Source organism: Megascapheus bottae, chromosome 15, assembly GCF_031878675.1.
Source record: "Megascapheus bottae isolate mThoBot1 chromosome 15, mThoBot2.hap1, whole genome shotgun sequence".
Taxonomy (NCBI): domain Eukaryota; kingdom Metazoa; phylum Chordata; class Mammalia; order Rodentia; family Geomyidae; genus Megascapheus; species Megascapheus bottae.
In genome coordinates this window covers 45,600,855-45,622,494 of record NC_143523.1, presented here as the reverse complement: position 1 = coordinate 45,622,494, position 21,640 = coordinate 45,600,855, and the positions used below count along the sequence as shown (strand labels likewise).

Sequence of the window (21,640 nt, the reverse complement as noted above, 5' to 3'; positions counted from 1 at the left end):
CTCTGAACACTGCAAAAATAATGCACGCGCACACGCACACGTGCGCGCACGCACACACACACACACACACACACACAAAAAGGGGGAAGAGGGGAGAGGAAGGAAGAGAAGAGAGGAGAAGTGGGGATGGGGGAGAGAGGAAGAGAAAGGGGTGAAAGGAGAGGGAGGGGAGAGAGAGGAGAGAGAGAAGGAGAGAGAGAAAGAAACTCATAAAGCTACAGCCACGGGGCCGGGAGTTTGGCCTAGTGGTTAAAGTGTTTGCCTAGCATGCATGAAGACCCGGGTTCGATTCCTCGGCACCACATACATAGAAAAAAGCTGGAAGTGGTGCTGAGGCTCAAGTGGTAGAGCTCTAGCCTTGAGAAAGTCCAAGGACAGTGCTCAGGCCCTGAGCTCAAGCCCAGGACTGGCAAAAAAAAATTAAAAAAAAAAAAAGCTACAGCCAGGCACAGTGCCTATTAAACTATTTGGCAAGCTGAAATGAAGGATAACTTGAGCTCACACATTTAGGACCAGTGCACACAGTAAGACCATATCTCAAAAATAAATACTACTACTACTACTACTACTACTACAGGAATTGCCAATGGGAAGGGGCAGAAGGGTATTTTTATTTTGTTTTTAAACTCCCGTATGATTTTAATATGCATCCAGTGTTGAAGAATCACTGATTGAAGTTATATGAGTGAATATTGGATACCTCGTACTGTCGTGCTATAAGGATTATCTGAGTAAAGTATCTTCCTTCACTGAATTTTGAAGTGGTGATAGTAGTTGCATAATATTGTAATCCAATAAATCCATTCAAAGCATGTCCCACAGATTAAGCAGGATGAATTGTGGCACACACCAAGAACAGAATTTTCTGTCTTGTTTTACAGGACAGGGAATTTAGGAACCAAGCAGAGTGTGTGAAGAAAAGGATTGTTTGGGACTTGGAAAGCCGCTGCTACCTTGATCCTTCGGCAGGTGTCAAGTAAGACCAGAAATGGAGTATGTCTATGTAATATAGACCTTAGGTGGGAAGAAAGCCATCATTCGTTGGGGCAGGGAGTTTGGCCTAGTGGTAGAGTGCTTGCCTAGCATGCAGGAAGAGCAAGGTTCACTTTCTCAGTACCACATACACAGAAAAAAGCTGGAAGTGGTGCTGTGGCTCAAGTGGTAGAGCTCTAGCCTTGAGAAAGCCCAAGGACAGTTTTCAAGGACTGGAAAAAAAAAAGTTGTTTTTTTTTTTTCTTATATTTAAAGCAGTTTGAGATTTTCTCGTCCACTGCCTCTGTGTGAGTTAATTATTTATGTTCATCTGCTAGCATCTGAGTCATCTGGTGATAGTGGTTTTGTCAAGGTGAGCATTTATTGTTTTCGTATTTTCAAAAGTCCAAACTGGACACCAGGTTGCTTGTGCCTGTTCCTAACTACCCAAGAAGCTGAGGTGTAAAACTTGAAACAAGCCAGGGGAGGAAAATCTGTGAGACTCCATTTAATCATCAAAAAACCAGAAGTGAAGCTGGGTGCAGTGGCTCATGCCTGTAATCCTAGCTACTCATGAGTCTAAGATCTGAGGATCTCAGTTCAAAGCCAGCCCAGGCATTAAAGTCCACGAGACTCTTATCTCCAGTAAACCGCCAGAAAACTGGAAGTGGCACGGTAGCTCAGGGGGTAAGGCGGTAGCCTTGAGCTGAAGAGCTCAGGGACAGCGTCCAGGTCGAGTCCAAGCCCCAAGACACACACACACACACACACACACACACACACACACACACACAACCCAGAAGTAAAGATATGGTTCAAGTGGTAGAATGCTAGTGAAAGGAAAGCTCAGGGGCAGCCCCAGTGCTCTGAGTTGAACCTCCAGGACCAACACAGAAAAAAGAAAGATCATTAGCCTAACCAAGTATGGTGATAGTCCATCACTTAGGAAGCTAAGAAGGGAGAATTGCAAGTTTGAAGACAGCCTGAGTTGTCCTCAAAAAATCATAAAACACATGTGTGTATGGATATATATTTGTGTGTAAATATATATGTATATATTCCATAATTTTATCTTTTGTGTTATTTGGTGATGTCCTTTTATTTTTTTCTTTCTTTCTTTTTTTGGCCAGTTTTGGGGCTTGAACTCAGGGTCTGAGCACTATTCTTGCACTTTCTCAAGGCTAGAGCTCTACCACTTGAGCCACAGCACCACTTCTGACGTTTTTCTATGTATGTGGTACCAAGGAATGGAATCTGGGTCTTTGTGCATGCCAGGCAAGCACTCTACCAGTAGGCCAAACTCCTGGCCTGGTGATGTTATTTTAATCCCCGGTTTTTATTAAAATACTTTTACAAAAGGGTTTTTGTGTGATATATCCATAAATGCATATCATATACCTTGACCAAATTCATTCCCTCAATTACTTTCTTATCACTCTTCTTCCTCTGTTACATTCTGAAAGAAAAACATTTCCCTTTAAACTATACTGACCCCATTTTATATATAATGCTAAAGGGATGATGTTTGGTTTACAGTTTCCAGAAGCGAATTGCTGATTGCCGGCTTTGGCCTGTAGAGATCACAAGAATTCCTCTGGTTGCTGTACCCAAAGGGAAAGCTGCCAAGATTGATAAGGTAAATAGGTATATTCAGAAGTATTGATAAAACTGAGCATGAGCCGGGTATGTTGGCTCATGCCTGTAATCCTAGCTATTCAGGAGGCTGAGATCTGAGGATCTCACACTCCCAACTACATTTTCTTTTGTGCAGTGTTTTCTCATTGTTCCCTTAGTGTTCCCCAAATCCCTTCTTGTCCCTCCCTCCTGTCTCTACCCATGAGGTTTTTTTTTTTTTTTTTTTTTTTTTTTTGCCAGTCCTGGGCTTGAGCTCAGGGCCTGAGCACTGTCCTTGGACTTTCTCAAGGTTAGAGCTCTACCACTTGAGCCTCAGCACCACTTCCAGCTTTTTTCTATGTATGTGGTACCGAGGAATCGAACCCGGGTCTTCATGCATGGTAGGCAAGCACTTTAACCACTAGGCCAAACTCCCGGCCCCTTGTTTTTTTTTTTTTGTACAGTAGAATACACCACACATACGGTAAAGAAGACAGAACCAGAGTTCAAGACCCATGACCCACACACAAAAAAGAAGGAACCATCAAAAAATTTAAAAAAAAAAACAGAAAAAGGGTCTCTTGTTTCCATATCTTGGAGTTCATTTCAGTGTGTATATTTCTTTATATAAATGTGAAGAGGCAGTTAGTCAGTTAGGCATTTTACCTTAGTGTTTCTCTCCTAAGTGTATCATCTTTTGATCTCTCTGTGTCAATATCTAGAGTCCTGTATAATTTATCCCACTGAATTTTAGATCAAATTTTCACATATCAGAACATGTGTCTCTGAGCTTGGCTTAATGTGATTTTTCTAATTCCACTCAGTTCCCTGCAAATGACATTATTCTTTCTAATGGCTATGTAAAATTCCATTGTGTATAGGTAGCATATTTTTTAGATTCATTTATCTAGTGTGGATATACTAGCTTATTTACTGAAATGGGATTCTCTCTAACTTTTTACCTAAGTTGGCTTCAAACCACCATTCTCTCAATCAATCTCTTCTTCCTAAGCAACAGATTGCAAGTCTGTGCTACCATGTGTTCAGTCATTGAAGTCTTTTTCGCCTTAACCATTCATTATAATTTTACCATAGATAAAACCATAAGAAATAGCTGTTTTTCTAGTTCAAATTGGCAATACAGTTCAACCTAATATAGAAAACACTTTTTATAATTAAAAAATTATTTTAGATCCACATATAAAATGACAGACTGAAGTAATGTTATCATTTGATACAGTTTTCATGAGTCTAGATTGTGTTTTCTCATGCATACCTGGTCTTTTCTGCTTGTATACAAACCCCTTGAGGGTAGGGATCATGTACTGTATTGCTTTATATCTTCTATGATATAAACCTGACATATGACACATAACAGGTACTTAATAGTTATTTGACTGATTTTTTAAAATAAGCTTTTGCATAGTAAAGATATATCCATATCTTAACTACTTCAGGAAATGAAGATCTGAAGATCATGGTTCAAAGCCAGCCGAGGGACTCTTATCTCCAATTAACCACCATAAAACCGGAATTGGTGCTGTGGCTCAAGTGTAGAGTGCTAGCTTTAAGCTAAAGAGCTTAAGGATAGTGCCTAGGTTCCAAGTTTAAGGCCCATGACCAACCAAAAAAAGGAGGAAGAGGAGGAGGAAATCCTAAATGCCTATGTAACTGGCCCAAAGATTCATACTTAAATAGCAGAATTGGTTCTGAAAAACCAAGTGTTTGAAGCTGGTCTCTGATGGTTCACACCTATAATTATAGCTTTTCAAGAGACTGAGATCTAATGAGCAGAGTTCAAAGCCAGCCTGGGTAGGAAGTCCATGAAACTGTGTGTGTGCGCGTGTGTGTTTGTACATGCATGTACTTGTATGCACATGTGCCTGTACTGGGGCTTAAACTTGGGTTCTTGGAACTGTCCCTGGACCTTATTATTGCTCTACCACTTGAGCTACAGCTTCACTTCTGGCTTTTTGTAGTAATTGGAGATAAAGAGTTTCTCTCACTTTTCCTTCACAGGTTGGCTTTAGAAACTGATCCATAGATCTCAGCCTCTTGAGTAACTAAGCTTACAGATGTAAGCCCCCAGCTGACTGGCTCAGCCAGTCAATGAGACTCTTATCTCCACTTAACCACCAAAAAGCTGGAAATGGCACTGTGGCTCAAGTGGTAGAAGTGTAGCCTTGAACAACAAAAGCCCAAGAACAGTGCTCAGGCCCTGAGTTGAAGCTCCTGGACTCATTCTCTCTCCACCCCCCCTCCCCCCTTTCTTTGGCTCCTCCTGTGTGTGTCTCTCTCTGTCCATGTCTTTCTCACACCCACACCCATACTCCCCCCCCAAAAAAACTGTCTTTGAACTGTTGAATCAAAGCTTTACACTTAGTGCTAACAACTCTTCACTTCTGTTCCTGTAGACTGAAGATGAATCTCTGCTTTCATTTCACGGTGTGGCTTATGTTAACATGGTCCCATTGCTGTATCCAGGTGTGAAGAGGATTCGAGGAGCTTTTCATGTCTACCCTTACCTAGACAGTGCGGTCTTTGAAAAGGTAAGGAAAAATTACATGTATGGTTTCATCCTAATTAATCCTTAATATATACTTGTAATGCTTAATGTAATATGAATGTTTTGAAAAATATATACTATGTTGTTTAGGGAATTGTTAAAAAGAACTGTATGTTCAACCCAGGAGAAATAATATTAAAATATTTCTAAACTATGATTGAGTCCATGGGATATGGAAGGTCAGCAGTGTGTGTACAGAGAGGGGAGGGAAAAAGAGGGGGGAGGTAGAGAATGCATATTTCCTCTCAATATTTTTTTTTTGCCAGCCCTAGGGTTTGAATTCAGGGCCTAAGCACTGTCCTTAGGTTTCCCTCATGGCTAGCACTCTACCACTTGTGCCACAGGACCACTCTGACTTTTTCTGTATATGTGGTATGGAGGAACTGAACCCGAGTCTTCGTGTATGCTAGGCAAGCACTCTACCATGAGACTAAACTACTGGCCCATCTTCTCAATATTTTTTATTGTTTTTGTTGGTCATGGGGCTTGAACTCTGGGCCTGAGTACTGTCACTGAATTCTTTTGCTCAAGGCTAATACTCTATTACTTTGAGCCACAGTGCCACTTCCAGTATTCTGGTGGTTAGTTGGAGATAAGAGTATACTGGACTTTAGTGCCTGAACTGGCTTTGAGCTACAATCCTCAGATCTCAGCCTATCCTGAATAGCTAGGATTACAGGTGTGACTGTGAGCCACTAGCACCCAGCTTCGCAATAATTTTTTTAAATACATAAAAAATTTTGGAGAGGACTATTTCTGGCTATGAAGAAATAACGAGGTTGTCGTCGCCTCAAAAAGTAGTTTCACTCCTGAAATGGAGCAAAGGTGAGAAGAGACAAAGTATAAACAGTATTGAGGGCTGAGGAGTGTGCCTGGGGCCTCCCTGTGTTCACTCAGCGACAGCTCAGTGATTCTTCCAGGGCACAATAAGCTATAAGGACCAGCAGCTATGCTGCCAGTCAGAGAAGGTTCCTACAATTTGGAGTCATGGTTGAAATGATGATCTTGGTGGAGGGAACTTATATAATGAAAGTCCTGAGAGAAAGGAGGGAAACATAAGGAAATCATGCCTGAAGTTAGCTATGTGGTATATACATGCAATCACAGCACTTGGAAGGTAAAGGCAGGAAGATTAAGAAATTAAAGCTAGCCCTTTTATGATTTTATAGTGTTGAACTTCTGATGCTTTTAAATATATTTCATTGGTCTGTGACTCACTGCATTTTTTGTTTGTTTCTTTTCAGACCAAATGTTTATTCAGCTTGTTCCGAGACACTGGTCATCATAACATGACTCTTAATAATAAAGGAGGAATTAATTCCCCACTGTCCAAACCAGTTGCTAAGAATCTCAAAGAAGAAAAAACAATGAAAGAAAAAGATATAGATGGAAAGCCCAGACCTATAGAGATGGTATGTTCTTAAGAAGATGATTTTGTGTGTTTGTAGACAGATCCGAGTCTTGCACTGATTTAGCCTATGGTGAATTGTCTCTGTATGTTTTGCATTTGGGTGCAGTATAGTCATCATCACTTCTGCATTTATGAAGATAGTATAAAAATCCAGTTTCTGAGGCGTGTTCATTTTCTTTCAGCAAGCACCTAGTATAAGATCTCAGAGTTCAGATACTCCTTTGGAAGGGGAAACCCCTGTAACCCACAATCCAGAAGGCCAGGTAAATATTTGTAAGATTTTCGAAAATTAAACCAAAACTTCATCAGCCCCTTACTGATAAGACAGCTATTGTAGAAAATGCTCAGAGCAGAGTGTCAGAGTTGTCATTTCATGTTTTCTCATGACTAGTTCATGATCTTGGTAAATTTGTCTTGTTGAGACTCTGTAAAATGACCATGTACCAGATTAGCTGAAGGTCTTTTCTTTCTTTTTCTTTTTTTCCCCCGAGTCCTGGGGTTCGATCTCAGGGCCTAGGCACTGTCCTTGAGCTTTCTCAATGCTAGCACTCTACCACTTGAACCACAGCACCACTTCGGCTTTTTCTGTGTATGTAGTACAGGGGAATCGAACCCAGGGCTTTATGCATGCTAGGCAAGCACTCTACCATTAGGCCACACTCCCAGCCCCCATAAGGTCTTTTCTGAAAGTATGTAATGTACATCTTTTATTAACTGTATGCTAAACTCCATGAGGGATGCAAAGATGCATCACCCTATTCGTCTGCCTAAGGGAAACTCATGGATCGGTAGGAGAGACAGACTCATACTTCACTATCCACAGCACTAAAATTTGATGAATGCCATAATACAGTAGAATATATTGTAAACACAGTTAGATTAGAGTGGTTTCCAGGAAAGCTTTATGAAGGAAGTGCTAACCAAACAGGGTAGTGAAAAAGATAGCCCTTTGCCAGAAGATGGAGAGAGAGGCAGTGAAGATCTTGAGTGAAGACAGCAAGAAAATTTATAAGAGCAGACTTTAAGTGTATCAGTCAAGTCAGCTGGAAAAAGAATGTTTCTACAGGCCCTGTGAAAGGTTGGTGGAAGAAAGAATGGCATTCATTTAAAACAGTTCCATGAAAAGGATTATGAATAAGTTTGAAAGGACTTCAACTCAAGTGAATTTTTCCCAGAACAAAGTGAAAAGCCCAGACCATTGTCAATGGCTCACATCTGTAATTCTAAATACTGAGGAGGCTGAGTTCCTCAGCTCTCAGTTCAAGGTCAGCCAAGACAAGAAAGTCCTTGAGATTGGATGATGTCCCTGAGCTCTTCAGCTCAAGGCTATTGCTCTACCCCTTGAGCCACAAGGCCACTTCTAGTTTTCTGGTGATTAATTGGAGATAAGAATCTCATGGACTCTTGTGCCAAGGCTGGCTTTGAGCCAGGACCCTCAGATCTCAGCCTCCTGAGTAGCTAGGATTATTGGTGTGAGCCACCAGCACCTGGTTCCTTGAGATTTTTATCTCCAATTAACCAGAAGAGAACTGAAAGTGGAGCTATGGCTCAAAAGCATTAAACCTGAGTAAAAGAACTCAGATACAGTGCCCAGGCCCTGAGTTCAAACCCCACAAAATAAATAAATAAATAAGTAAAAAGCCTTTGTTCTAAGAGATAATCACTACTACTATATTTCCTCTCTATTTTTTCTATTTAAAAAATATTTTAACATTGGTATCATACTTGTTAGTTATGCATGTGTATTTCTCAGTCTACTGTGAGTGCTATTTACTTTTTCATAGATATCTTTTTTCTTGGAAATAAAAAATGAGAAAATATGTCTTTACAGCAATATTTAGAAGCAGGGACATATATTGTGTTGGAGATTGAGCTGGACAAAGCCTTGGTTCCAAAGCGACTGCCTGAAGAATTAGCTGAAAGGTAAGTAGTAATCATTCTCACACCTGCTTTGCCCAAGAACTTAGATATAAATGGTAAGACCTCAATCACAAATGTAATTTCCTCTAGCCTAAGCAGCAGTTTTCTGTTGTCTTTTGTATAGATGAGATTTCCTTTGTTGTTATTGATTTCTCATTACAAAAGTTGATTACAAAAAAAATTTTAGAAAATTGAGATGAGCAAAAATATGAAAACACCCAGAGTTCTACTCATCTTGTGATAAGAACTCTTTGTGTGTGTTTGTGTGTATGCTGGTCCCAAGACTTGAACTTAGGGTCTAGGACCTGTCTCTAAGCTTCTTTTGAACAGAGCTAGTACCGCTTGAGACACAGTTCTACTTCTAGTTTTTGTAGTAGTTAGTTGGCAGTAAGAGTTTCATGAGTCAGGCACCGGTGGCTTATGCCTAATAATCCTAGCTACTCAGGAGACTGAGATCTGAGAATCAAAGGTTCAAAGTCAGCCCATCCAGAGAAGTCCCTGTGAGACTCTTATCTCCAATTAACCACCCAAAAACTGCAAGTGGCGCTGTGACTCAAAGTTATAGAGTGCTAAGCCTTGAGTAAAAGAGCTCAGAGACAATGCCAGGCTCTTAGTGTCTATCCTTCTGAAGTTATTTTAAAGCCCCTATAATATGCACTCATATACATACACATCATCACATCACCCATACATAAACATAACTCCTAAAAACTTTTCATACTCAGGGCTGGGAGTTTGACCTAGTGGTAGAGTGCTTGCTGAGCATGCACGAAGACCCAGGTTCTATTCCTCAGTACCACCGGAAGTGGTGGTGAGGCTCAAGTGGTAGAGCTGTGGTCTTGAGAAAGTTCAAAGACAGTGTTCAGGCTCTGAGCTCAAGCCTAGGACTAGCAATAAATAAACAAACAAATAAATAAATAAAACCTTTTCATACTCTACCATCATTACATCTCTGGACTCTTTGAGTCTATCCAAATTCCCTGGCTATTTCACTATTCCTCACACATGAAAAATATTTACACTTATTGTTACCAATCCCAAAATAGCTTTATTTTTTGCCAGTCCTGGGGCTTGAACTCAGAGCCTGAGCACTGTCCTTGGGCTTTTTTTTCCCTCAAGACTAGTGGTCTGCCATTGAGCCACAGCACCACTTCCAGCTTTTTCCTATGTATATGGCATTGAATAATCAAACCTGGGTTTTTGTGCATGCTTAGCAAGTACTCTACCACTAGGCCAAACTCCTGGCCCTCTAAAATATCTTTATCCTAATCTCTGTATGACTTGCTTCCTCTGTGCCCTCGTATCTTTTTCTCAAATGGTATCCACTGAGGCTTTCCCATTCTACCAGCCCCAGACTCCAACAGATATCTGCCTCCCTGTACTATTTTTCTCTGTAGCACATTCCCCTACCATATTAATCTTATGTATCCTTTTGTCTTTCTGTCCCTCCTAGAAAGCAAATCCATGAGAAGAAAGTTTTTATCTTTATTGTTAATGTTCTATCCCCAGAACTAACAAAGTACCTGATAGACAGTGGGCCTTTGGTAGATACTGAGAATGAGTAAACCACCGAAGTGAGTGAGGAAAGTGGGAGACTGAACAACAAAAGTGGAGTGAGACATATTGCTGCTTATTATTTCATACCTTTAAAGTTTTAATTATATGGATTAAAGTTAATGAGATTAAAATTATGAACAGAAATATATAATTACATAGAATCTATTAAGAAAAAGTAAATTTGTGGGGCTGATTGTTGACTTCAGCAAAATACATGTTAGCAGGAATCTGAAACCATCAGGACAAAGAGTTGCAGCTGATTCCTCCTAAATTCCAGTAAGGCCTTCTCTATAGCGAAAGCCCAAGTAGCTTGACAGTTTCAAAATGTTCTACTACTTACTTTAAGTCTAACGGCAGTGTTGTAAATCAGGAGTGAGTGTATACTCTTCATCTCACAAACTGCTGAGGGTCTTCATTGCTTTCCAAACCTTGGGTGAAATGCCCATTTGTGCACAAGGAAAAAGCAAACAAAGCTGGCATTGTAAAGCCAGAGGTCATTGAGCCAAAGATACAATGCAGATACTCTTCAATAGCTGCTTCCTAGCTCCTTTGCTACAATCCATAGTCACCAACGTTGCTGTGTTCACATGAGAGAATAGCACCATTCCTGCACTCCTTCATATAGACTCTCAGCAGGTGGAATACAGTATAAATCAGCAAACAATCAAGTATTACGTATGTGTGCACACACATATATATGTGTATATATACATATATATACACATTATATATATATAATTTTTTCCTGATACAGGGTTAAGGAAATGATTCCCCCAAGGCCACCTCTTACCCGTCGGAGGGGAGGAGCTCAGAAGGCAAGTATGAAAGCCAGGGTGAAACTACAAGTAAGAAGATGCTCAGTGTCTTTGAAAATGGCGTGGACTCTTTAATATGCCTTCCAGAACTTGTTTTGAGTTCTTACACATTTTCATTCTCGCTTCTGTTTGTCATCAGTGGCATACAATGAGTAATATGCACTGTCTAAAAATCTTTGGCTGGTACTTTCTGAGCTCAGAGGAGATGGGCAATTTATATCTAATGTGTAAGCACCCATTCCAGAAGACCACCCGGGCACAGTGATCCATACGATAAGCTGTTTATTGCCAGCCGAGGCTGACAAGGCCACCTCTTCCACAGAAGAGAGAGAAATAGCACCTGTCCTTTGTTCCTGGGCTAGGGGTTGGAAGTAAGTGAAGTGCTTGCAGCTGAATGCTAAAGATGGCACATAGCCAGGGCAGGGTTTCTGATTGTAGCAGTTAGTTAGGAAGCATTCCCGGATGGAGCTGGGGGATAAGGGAAAACACAGCTTGGGGAAGTAAATGAAAGGAATGGTCAGGGCTGAGGCCAGTTGCAGTTATGCCTGGCCAGATCAACTGGTTTTGAGGAAGGAAGTGAGGACCTGAGATGGAGTGCATGCTAATATAAGGTACTATTGAATATAGAACCTAATCCAGCTGGGCGCATGGCTCAAGTGGTAGAGCACTTACCTAACTAGCACCAGTATCATCAAAACTTAATTAATTAAGGCCTGGAGATATGGCTCAAGTAGAACATTTGCCTCGAATTGCAAAACCTAGATTCAATCCCCAAATACCACAAAAACAAAACCGAAATCCTAATCCAGCTTTAAATTTCGGATCCAGCCAGGTGCGGTGGCTCACACCTGTAATTCTAGCTACTCAGGAGGCTGAGATCTGAGGATCAAGGTTCAAAGCCAGCCTAGGCCCTAATGACCATGAGATTCTTACCTCCAATTAACCACTAGAAAAGCAGAAGTGGCACTGTGGCTCAAGGGGTAGGACGGTAGTCTTGAGCTGAAGAACTGAGGGGCAGTGACCAGGCCTAGAGGCCAAGCCCCACGACTAACAAAAGACAAAAAAAAAAAAAAAAGAAAGAAAGAAAATTCTATTTGCACCTTTTTGAGGCTTTTTTTCCCCCTGGTACTAAGACTCGTTTTCTGTTGTTTTTGTTTTTGTTTTCTTTTTGTACACAGCTGGCATTCTACCAATTGAGCTACAACTTCATTTCTGGCTTATTGCTAGTTAGAGACAAGAGTCTCCTGGATTTGTCTGCTCAGCCTGGCTCCAATTGCAATTCTCAGATCTCAGTTTCCAGTGTAGCTTAGATTAAATCACTGGCTCCTGGCTCTTTGAGTCTTCTTTACCAGACATCTGATACTTTCCTAGGCGGTGAGTGACTACCATGTGCAGATCAAGAACATTTCTAAAGCCATTCTGGATGAGTACCACCGAATGTTTGGGAAACAAGTGGCAAAACTGGAGCATGAAGTAGACAGTGAAACCCTGGAAGAGCAGAAGTGCCAGCTCAACTATGAGCTTAATTGTTCTGGAAAGTACTTCAGTTTCAAAGAACAACTCAAGGTAGAACTTTTATTTATTTAAATATTGTAAGAGCTTTTTGTTGTTGTTGTTGGTTGTGGGGCTTGAACTCAAGGCCAGGGTGCTATCCCTTGAGCCTCTTTGTGCTCAGAGCTAGAGCTCTACCATTTGAGCCACAATCCAACTTTCAGGTTTTTCTCTAATTCCTTGGAGATGAAGAGTCTCATAGACTTTCCTACCTGGGCTGGCTTCAAACCATAGTACTCAGATCTCATACTCCTGAGTAGCTCTAGATTACAGGTGTGAGCCATTGATGCCCAGAGAGCCATGCACTTCTGATTCTGCTTGCCACTGAACCATCCCTTCAGCCCTGCTTTTTGCTGATCTTCAAGATAAAGTCTCACTTCCTGTGCTGGCAATAGCCTGGACACACCATCTATGTTAGTCTTCCCATCATAGTTAAGCATCCAGTTCTTCACTGATAAAGGAGTATTATGAATTTTTCTTCTCAGACTAACCTCAAACTGCAACCCCTGCCAATATTAGTCAGTTCTCCCATAGCTAGAATTACAGGCATAAGCCCTTAGCTCCTGCTTGGGACAGATTCTTAGTAATAATGAGTAACATTTTTTTTCTTTGTGTTTTATGATATTTTTCTTTTGAGATGGGAGATTCCTGGTTTATTTATTATTGAATTTTTTATATGCCAGGTAAATTTGCAAATGCTTCATATTTTATTCATTTAATCCTCACAACAACCTTTGAGATGGGTATTCCTCATGTCCCCAGTTTACAGATGGGGAAGTTCAATATTAATTGGTTAAATAATTTTCCCAAAGTCACAGACATAGTAAAGGACATGATTCAGATTCAGTCATTCTGACTCCAGAACTTACGTGTTTAACTGCTATACTACACTGCCTCTACATGCATATCTGCTCTGTATCTCGTACTATTGTAAGTGAATACAAAGCTTGTGGATTATAAGTGGAAAAACAACCTATGCTCACTAAGGCAATAGGTATCCAATAGGCAATACAATCAGGTCTTGGTTTGATTCCTGGTGCTGTCTTAGTGACTGGATGGCATTGGACACAAAATTTTGCCTTCTTGTGACTCAACTTCTTTACCTAACAGAGATAACATTAACATTGTCATAATGTAGGTTCATTATGATGCATGGGAGGTGTTTACTGTAAACCTAGCAATCATGACATCTTAGAAGAAAAAGTTTCTTGGCCATCCCAACTTGTAACATCTATACATTAGTCTCTCCTTAACTGTGCAGTTCCAAGATCCTCAGCAGATGTCTTAACACTGCATAATACTGAGCCCTTTGTTTACTGTGTTTTTTGCTCTGCATGTAAACCTATGATTTCTTCACTTAAATTAAGCAGTTTCTGGGGTCTCTTTGGATTATGCAAATTGCTGACATCACTACTTTCATGCTTGGTGGCATTAGAAAATAAAACTCGGGGAGGGTGATGGGTACCAAGACATGTGAAAGGGTATCAATGTATGTGAATTAATGCACCTTCTATCCGGCAAATATCATGTAACCCTTTTATTAATTACAATAAAAAATTATAAAAAAAGAAAATAAAACTCATTGAACATGAGTTCTGTGACAAATAATGATCTGATAACAAGATGGTTACTACATGATGAATGGATGGGTAGCATATACCATGTGGAAATGAGGAGCAAAGAAACAAGACATGGCTGGGGAAAGATGGAGTGAGGCCATGTAAGATTTTATCCTGTTACCCCAAACAGTGTGCAACTTAAAACATAGAGATTTACTTGTGGAATTTTCCACTTATTTTCAGACTGCAGTTGGCCATAGGTAACTTAATCTGCAGACAAAGAAGGGCAACTTTATTTTTGTAGTTTTCTAAACTTTTATTTCTGCTTTCTTTTCTTGGCTTTTCAATGTTTGTTTGTTTTTTGTTTGTTTATTGATTTAGTCAGTCATGGGGCTTGAAATCTGGGCCTGGGCATTGTCTTTGAACTCTTCAAATCACGACTAGTGCTCTACCACTTGAACCACAACACCACTTCCTTGTTTATTTAGTCAGTAGTGGAGCTTGAACTCTGGACCTGGGAGTCATAGCACCACTTCTGGCTTTCTGGGGGTTAATAGGAGATAAGTCTCGTGGACTTTTGTGCCTTGCTTTGACCTGGGATCCTCAGATCTCAGCCTCCTGAGTAGCTAGGATTAGAGGCTTGAGACACTAGAGTAAGATAGGAACACCAGAACTGTATATCCACTAAACATATGAGCAAAAGGAGATACCAAAGCATCATATATGAGGTTGTTCATTAGCAGCATTGAAAATGGAATTCCATTCTGTGGACTCTAGACCATGTCTCCAGTCATTTTTGGTTGTTACTATAAAGGTGATGCACAGAGTTATGTAAGTCAAGAAAAGAGTATGTTTCTCTTTGGATAATGTACTTCTCCTTCCCTTGCACTCTCTCAGTTTTTCCTTCCAGGTCTTCCTTCATGAACCATATATCCACTATGAAAGAAAGCATAAAGCTGCTGAAATTGTCTTCAGATATTAGCCCCTCTTCTCTTGGTATATGACTTTAGCATGATCTCTGTTAGTGATGACGGTGATATAAAGAAAGAAATCCTACTGAGCATGTTGGAGAGGCCCTAGGCAACTACTAGTCTAGCTATCGTCAGGCAAGAAACGAATCTTAATCAGAATTTTGGGTTTTTTGGAGGATTCTAAATCCAGAAGACCTAAGGAAACCCAGTTCAACCTGCCGCTAAACTGTGTTATCAGAGGGTCAATGTTTATGTCTTGCAGCATGCTGTGGTGAAGATTGTAAGAGAGAAATATTTGAGGACAGCATCCTTTGAAAGCCAGGAGGAACTACAGACATTTATCAGCGAGCTTTATGTGTTCTTGGTAGATCAAATGCATGTGGCACTAAACCAGGTAGGTGACAAGAACCGAGCACCCTTCCTACTCTATAGAGCACAGGGGTCCCTTAGAATGTCTCCTCCTTACTGCTTTTATCCTTTAATTAATGAGTATTTAAACTGGGTACTGGTAACTCACGCCTGTAATCCTAGCCAAACCAGGCAGGAAACTCCATGAGACTCTTACCTCCAATTAATCACCAGAAAACTGGCTTAACATGCTAGAGCACTACCCTTGTGCAAAAGAATTCAATGACAGTGCCCAGGCCCTGAGTTCAAGCCCCATGATCAACCCCACAAAAAATGTATGCTCAATATTAGACACTGGAAACATAAAGATAAATAATAAACTGTCTAAGTGCCAAACACACTGACCTATTCCTATAATCCTCTCTCCTCCGCACATACATACCACCTGTGAAAAAAGTACCAAAAGCATAAAACAGGCTATAGGCGGTATAGAACACAAATTGGTCTATTTATTTTGTGAATGTGCACAATTTTCAGTCTTCTTAAAAATAATAAAAGATGGGGCTGGGAGTTTGGCCTAGTGGTTAAAAGTGCTTGCCTAGCATGCACAAAGACCTGGGTTCGATTCCTTGGTACCACATACATTCAAAAAAAAAAAAAAGCCGGAAGTGGTGCTGAGGCTCAAGTGGTAGAGCTCTAGCCTTGAGAAAGTCCAAGGACAGTGCTCAGGCCCTGAGCTCAAGCCCAGGACTGGCAAAAAAAATAATAATAATAAAAGAAAAAACTGTGTTTTCAGAAATTATACTCAAAGGCCAACACTTCAAACTTGTCATTTCTGTGACTAGTGGCCTGCTTTCTACCACTTGTCTGTATCAGTATTTGTATAGCTCTTATCTGTCTTGCTTTCTTTTTCATTTTTGTATGTATTTTGTTGTTGTTTCTTTGAAAACAGATGGAACTAAAGACATTACTATGCTTTTGTGCTAAGGCTAGTGACCTACCACTTGAGCCACAGCTCCACTTGTGGCTTTTTTGGTAGTTAATTGAAGATTAGAGTCTTATGGGATTTTTCTGTCCAGGCAGGCTTCAAACAGCAATCCTCAGATCTCAGCCTCCTGAATAGTTAGGTGTGAGCCACCAGCACCCAGTGCCCAAATAACAAGGGCACCAATCAGTGATCAGAAGCTGTCTTTGGACCATCACAGATTTGGCTGTAGGTTCTGTACTCCTTAGTAACTGTGCTTGATACTATTTTGGTTTTCATTAAGCATTTTTAGGGATCAGCCATAGCTTCTGACCCAGGATAGTACTAATTGTACTAGATCAACTCTTTCTAATGTGCATATGCAGAGTGTACCCTTTTTCCCTGTGGTATTTGTTACTGAGGTTTGAACTCAGGGCCTTGGGCTTGCTAGGCTACCAAAAGAATTCCAGCTTCCTGAGTAGCTAGGATTAAATATGTGACATGTGATCCACTAGTTCCCAGACCCTATTAGGGATTTCCCCTCTCTACTTTTCGTGTTTCTAAATGTCTCCTTTGTAGGATCTGTCATAACTGGATCTCACATTCATTTTATTTTCCTAAACCTTTCTTTGGAAACGCTTCATTTGCTTGCTCAATCCCTTTGTGAACCTTCATGATGGCAAGACCATGCCAGATGATATCCAAGGCCCTATTCCAACCATTCAGTCAACCAGCGAACAACTTCGACTCTTCGCATATGAAGCAGAAGTCAATGAAAACTATGGAATGGCATCAGTATATTATGAAGAGGTAATCAAATATGTTCCCAGTAATGGTGGTTATTATTTGTGAATATAGGTGTGATAAGTTGTAGTTTATGATTATTCAAAATCAAACTTGAACAGCTAAAAGGTAGATCCATAGGACAGAATCAAAAAACAGGCCCATAGTAATAAGGTCATTAAATTTTGAAAAAGATATAAAGAAATTTAGTGGGAAAGGATAATCTTTTCAACAAATAGAATAATTGGTTATCCTTATGCAAAATAAATGAATCTTCAATATTTTAGAAAAATCCATTCAAAATGGATAATACATCTAAATATAAAGCATAAAACCATAAAACTTTTAGAAGAAATGTTCTTACATGAGACTAGAGCATAGTCTATCAAAGAAAAATAGAACAGAAAAATGGAGAGTTTTGGCTAGGAGTTTGGCCTAGTGGTAGAGTGCTTGCCTAGCATGCATGAAATCCTGGGTTTGAGTCCTCAGTACTACATAAACAGAAAAAGCAGGAAGTGGTGCTGTGGTTCAAGTGATAGAGTGATGGCCTTGAGAAAGCCAGAGGATGGTACTCAAGCCCCAAGACTGGCCAAAAAAAAAAAAAATAAGTGAAAGTTTAGTGGCCGGACCAAGGGTGAACAGTTGCAGCAATGGTTTCACTAGATACTATGTTGAAAACGAACTGTACAACTTGTTGGAGGGAATGGAGGGAAAAACTGGGAGAGAGCAAGGGAAAGGGTAACATTGTCCAAAAAAAAATGTACTCATTACCTACTTTATGAAATCGTGACCCCTCTGTACATCATCTTTATAATAATATTAAAAAAAAAGTCTTGGGGCCGGGAGTTTGGCCTAGTGGTTAAAGTGCTTGCCTAGCATGCACGAAGACCCGGGTTTGATTCCTTGGTACCACATACATACAAAAACGCTGGAAGTGGTGCTGTGGCTCAAGTGGTAAAGCTCTAATCTTGAGAAAGTCCAAGGACAGTGCTCAGGCCCTGAGCTCAAGCCCAGGACTGGCAAAAAAAAAAAAAAAAAAGTCTTGCCAAGCCAGGCACTGTGGATCATGCCTATAATCCTAGCTACTCAGGGCCTGTGCACTGTTCTTGGCTTTTCTCAAGGCTAGAGTCTTATCACTTGAGCCACCGCACTACTTTCAGTCTTTTCTATGTATGTGGTACCGAGGAATCAAACCCAGGTCTTGGTGCATGCTAGGCAAGCTCTCTGTTACTAAACCAAACTCCCAGCCCCAGAATTAATATCTTAATACTAGTCTTTCAACCTGGGTTCAATTCCTTGGTACCACATACATCATACATAGAAAAGCCAGAAGTGGTGCTGTGGCCCAAGTGGTAGAGCACTGGCCCAAGTGGTGGAGCACTAGCCTTGAGGAAAGCCCAAGACAGTGCTTAGCCCTGAGTTCAGTCCCCAGGACTGGCAAAAACAAAACAAAAATACTAGTCTTCCAATCTATGAATATGGGATATCTTTCAACTCATTTATATTTTTTAGTATAATTAAGCAGTATTTATAGTTTTCACTCATTAGCAGGCATCCTTTTTTCTCATATTTGCCATCTCAAAATTTTGGCAGAAATTATTATACATAGTTAATATTCCTGTCATGAGCAGGCGAAGTAATTCACCAATAGACAGGTAATATGATGCAACATAGTTTATTGATTTAACATAGCTTAGCAGAGTTAAGACTATATTCTAGTCCTAACTTGCCTAATTCTATCCTGCCTATCCAGCATACCTGCTGGAATCACCTCTCTGACATTTCTTAATCCCGTTAAGATGCAGCTCCCAGTCCTGTTGTGGTGTGAGTCTCAGTCCTCGTCTGTCCTCTTGGGCAAGAAGCAGCTTCTGTAGGCCAAAGATCCTCAAACCACAGTCTCAGTGAAGGCCAACAGAAGTGCTGTCCCTCATTCTGAGTCCTTTGATTATATCGGTCCCTGGCTGCTCCTCTCTGGCCCAAACTCCTTCTTCCTTGATTCGGATTACTTAGGGCCCAGAAAAGACTTTCTGATTGGTTGTGCCCAGGGATGCGCCGCTGTCTTACTCTATCTCCTATGGCCAGGTGTCTGGACTCTTAGCCACTTACAATTACACTATCAAGTGTGCTTGGTGCTGGCTGTTTCTATTGTTAATGGTATATACCCTGTTCTAATGGTTTATCTTAGATACAAGTTGGAAATTGACAATATAGTTCTTTAAGTATTTTAGCTATATTTCACTCTAATCATATTCATTATATTAGTATTTTCACATCATATTCATTTTGTTAGTATTTTCACATCCTTACCCCCGGTTCTACCTTCACATCTTTATGCTCATAACAATATGAGCAAACTTCAGGGTCCCAAGGTATTGAATGAGTTTAGGTTGTAGGTTAACTAGACACTGGGAAAAATATCTTCAGGAATCAAATTTTAATTATTTCAACCATTTTTAGTACCTATTAAGAGCCAAAATCATTGTGTGTAGTATGCATTTGAGGATCCTATGGCAAGAAAAAAAAAGTGTCTTGGCCCTTGCTTTTGTAAAACAGTATTTGTGGACTGCTTCCTAGTGATATATTATTAATTTTTTTTAGTTTTAAGTAAGACATGCCAAGGAAGGGTGGCTCACTCCTGTAATCCTAGCTATTTAGGAGACTGTGATCTGAAGATCAAGGTTCAGAGCCAGCCCGTCACAAAAGGACCTGAGACTCTTTATCTCCAGTTAACCTCTAGAAAATGGGAAGTGGGGCTTGGCTCAAGGGTAGGGCAGTAGCCTTGAGCTGAAGAGCTCAGGGATAATGCCCAAGCCCAAAGGTAGGGTGGTAGCCTGGAGCTCAAGAGCTCAGGGACAGAGCCCAGGCCAAGTGCAAGCCCCATGACCCACAAAAATAAATAAATAAATAAGTAAATAAAAATAAAAAGTATGACATAGTGTTACAGTAATCTTGGTCTTCGGAATGCTTTGTATGCCTAGAGGCTGGTCCGTGAGCCCCACAACCTGGAACACTGGCTGGACTATGGTGCCTTCTGCCTCCTCATTGAAGACAATACCAAAGCACAGGAGTGTTTCCGGAAAGCCCTTTCCCTGAATGAGAGTCATATTGACAGGTACAAAGAGGTGCAGATTAAGTCTGAACTGATCATCTGTTAGTGAAATGGTCTTGGTTCCATGAACGTGACATGGGAGCATTGAATTGGTGGTCTCTTTTCAGCTTGTTGCTGTGTGGTGTCCTGGCTGTCCTGTTGGAGAACTATGAACAAGCAGAAATTTTCTTTGAAGATGCCACTTGCTTGGAGCCAACCAGTGTTATAGCTTGGACTTTACTTGGTATGCTATTTTCCTGTGATATGAGTGTGGATTTTTTTTTCACTCTAAGAGTGTCTTTTTCCTTTCTAGCCTCCCTTTAATCTTTGCTACTGTGGCTTGATTTCAGAGATTACTCAGTTTTTGTTTTCTCATTGTGGCTGGTGCTCTACTCTCAAGCCACACCTTCAGTCCAGCTTTTTTTCCTTCTAATTAAAAAGAGACATAATTTTGAGGCTATTTTCTGCTCAAGCTGGCTTTTATTTTGAGCCTCAGAGTTCAGCCTCCTAAGTAGCTGGCATTACTGTGTGCCCCCAAGCTCCCAGCTCCTTTCTACTCTTAATTAGCTCATTGAGTAGTTCTTTTGTCGGCCATGAGACTTGAACTCAGGGCCTGGACACAGTTCCTGAGCTTTTTCATTCATGGTTAGTGCCCTACCACTTTGAGCCACAGCGCCACTTCTAGTTTTCTGGGGATTGATTAAAAGCAAGAGCCTCATGGGGACTTTTCTGCCCAGGCTGGCTTTGAATGATGATCCTCAGATCTCAGCCTCCTGAGTAGCTGGGATTATAGACATGAGCCACTGGTGCCCAACTCAAGTAGTTCTTAAACTTCCAGAAATATCTGGGAAAAGTTACTTATATATTGCCATTTTTCATTATATGATGCCAAAAAATCTGTCATTCATTTTAAATATTTCTCAGGTTTATACTATGAAATTCAAAACAATGATATTCGAATGGAAATGGCATTTCATGAGGCTTTCAAACAACTTCAAGCACGAGCGCTCCAGACACCAGCAGCAAAGAAAAAGAGCATGGGCACTGTATCCAATGCCATGGAGAATGTGGAAGAAAAAGGGAAAATGGAATCTACTATAGGCCCTTGGGGAGCTGGAAATAACACAAATAATGAGTCTTCTTCAACAGCAGTCAAGGCAGAGCCCTTAGCAGGTAGAAGTGGGGAGTGAAGAGTGAGGAGTTATAAGGAAACATTTATACAATGTAGGCACCAGGTATATATATTTGCTAAATGGATGAGTGCTGGAGTTTGTTTAAAGGACACTAGGGAAGACTCTTTGACACAGCCATTAGAAAGAAGAATAATATGGGCTGGGAATTTGGCCTAGTGGTAGAGTGCTTGCCTCAGAGTGATCCTCACATCTTAGCCTCCTGACTAGCTAGGATTGCAAGTGTGAGCCACCGCATCTGGCTTTATGATTTATTTATTTAGTCAGTCATGAGGCTTGAACTCAGGGCCTATGTGCTGTCCATGAGCTTTTCTGCCCAAGGCCAGTGCTC

The 21,640-nt window shown here is 40.7% G+C and overlaps 1 protein-coding gene across 2 annotated transcripts in view; it reads left to right on the top strand.

Moving 5' to 3' along the window:
* Cfap70 (cilia and flagella associated protein 70) overlaps nt 1–21,640 on the top strand; it is a 55,741-nt gene that overhangs the window by 11,590 nt on the left and 22,511 nt on the right. For both annotated transcript variants that reach the window (XM_090346548.1, XM_090346547.1), the window contains 13 exons: nt 882–976; nt 2,509–2,608; nt 5,001–5,135; nt 6,397–6,564; nt 6,746–6,826; nt 8,395–8,486; nt 10,795–10,855; nt 12,227–12,421; nt 15,199–15,330; nt 16,933–17,058; nt 20,010–20,143; nt 20,248–20,363; nt 21,044–21,292. In XM_090346548.1, coding sequence (XP_090202674.1) covers nt 882–976; nt 2,509–2,608; nt 5,001–5,135; nt 6,397–6,564; nt 6,746–6,826; nt 8,395–8,486; nt 10,795–10,855; nt 12,227–12,421; nt 15,199–15,330; nt 16,933–17,058; nt 20,010–20,143; nt 20,248–20,363; nt 21,044–21,292 — 1,684 coding nt within the window. The remainder of the gene's footprint in view (nt 1–881; nt 977–2,508; nt 2,609–5,000; nt 5,136–6,396; nt 6,565–6,745; nt 6,827–8,394; nt 8,487–10,794; nt 10,856–12,226; nt 12,422–15,198; nt 15,331–16,932; nt 17,059–20,009; nt 20,144–20,247; nt 20,364–21,043; nt 21,293–21,640) is intronic.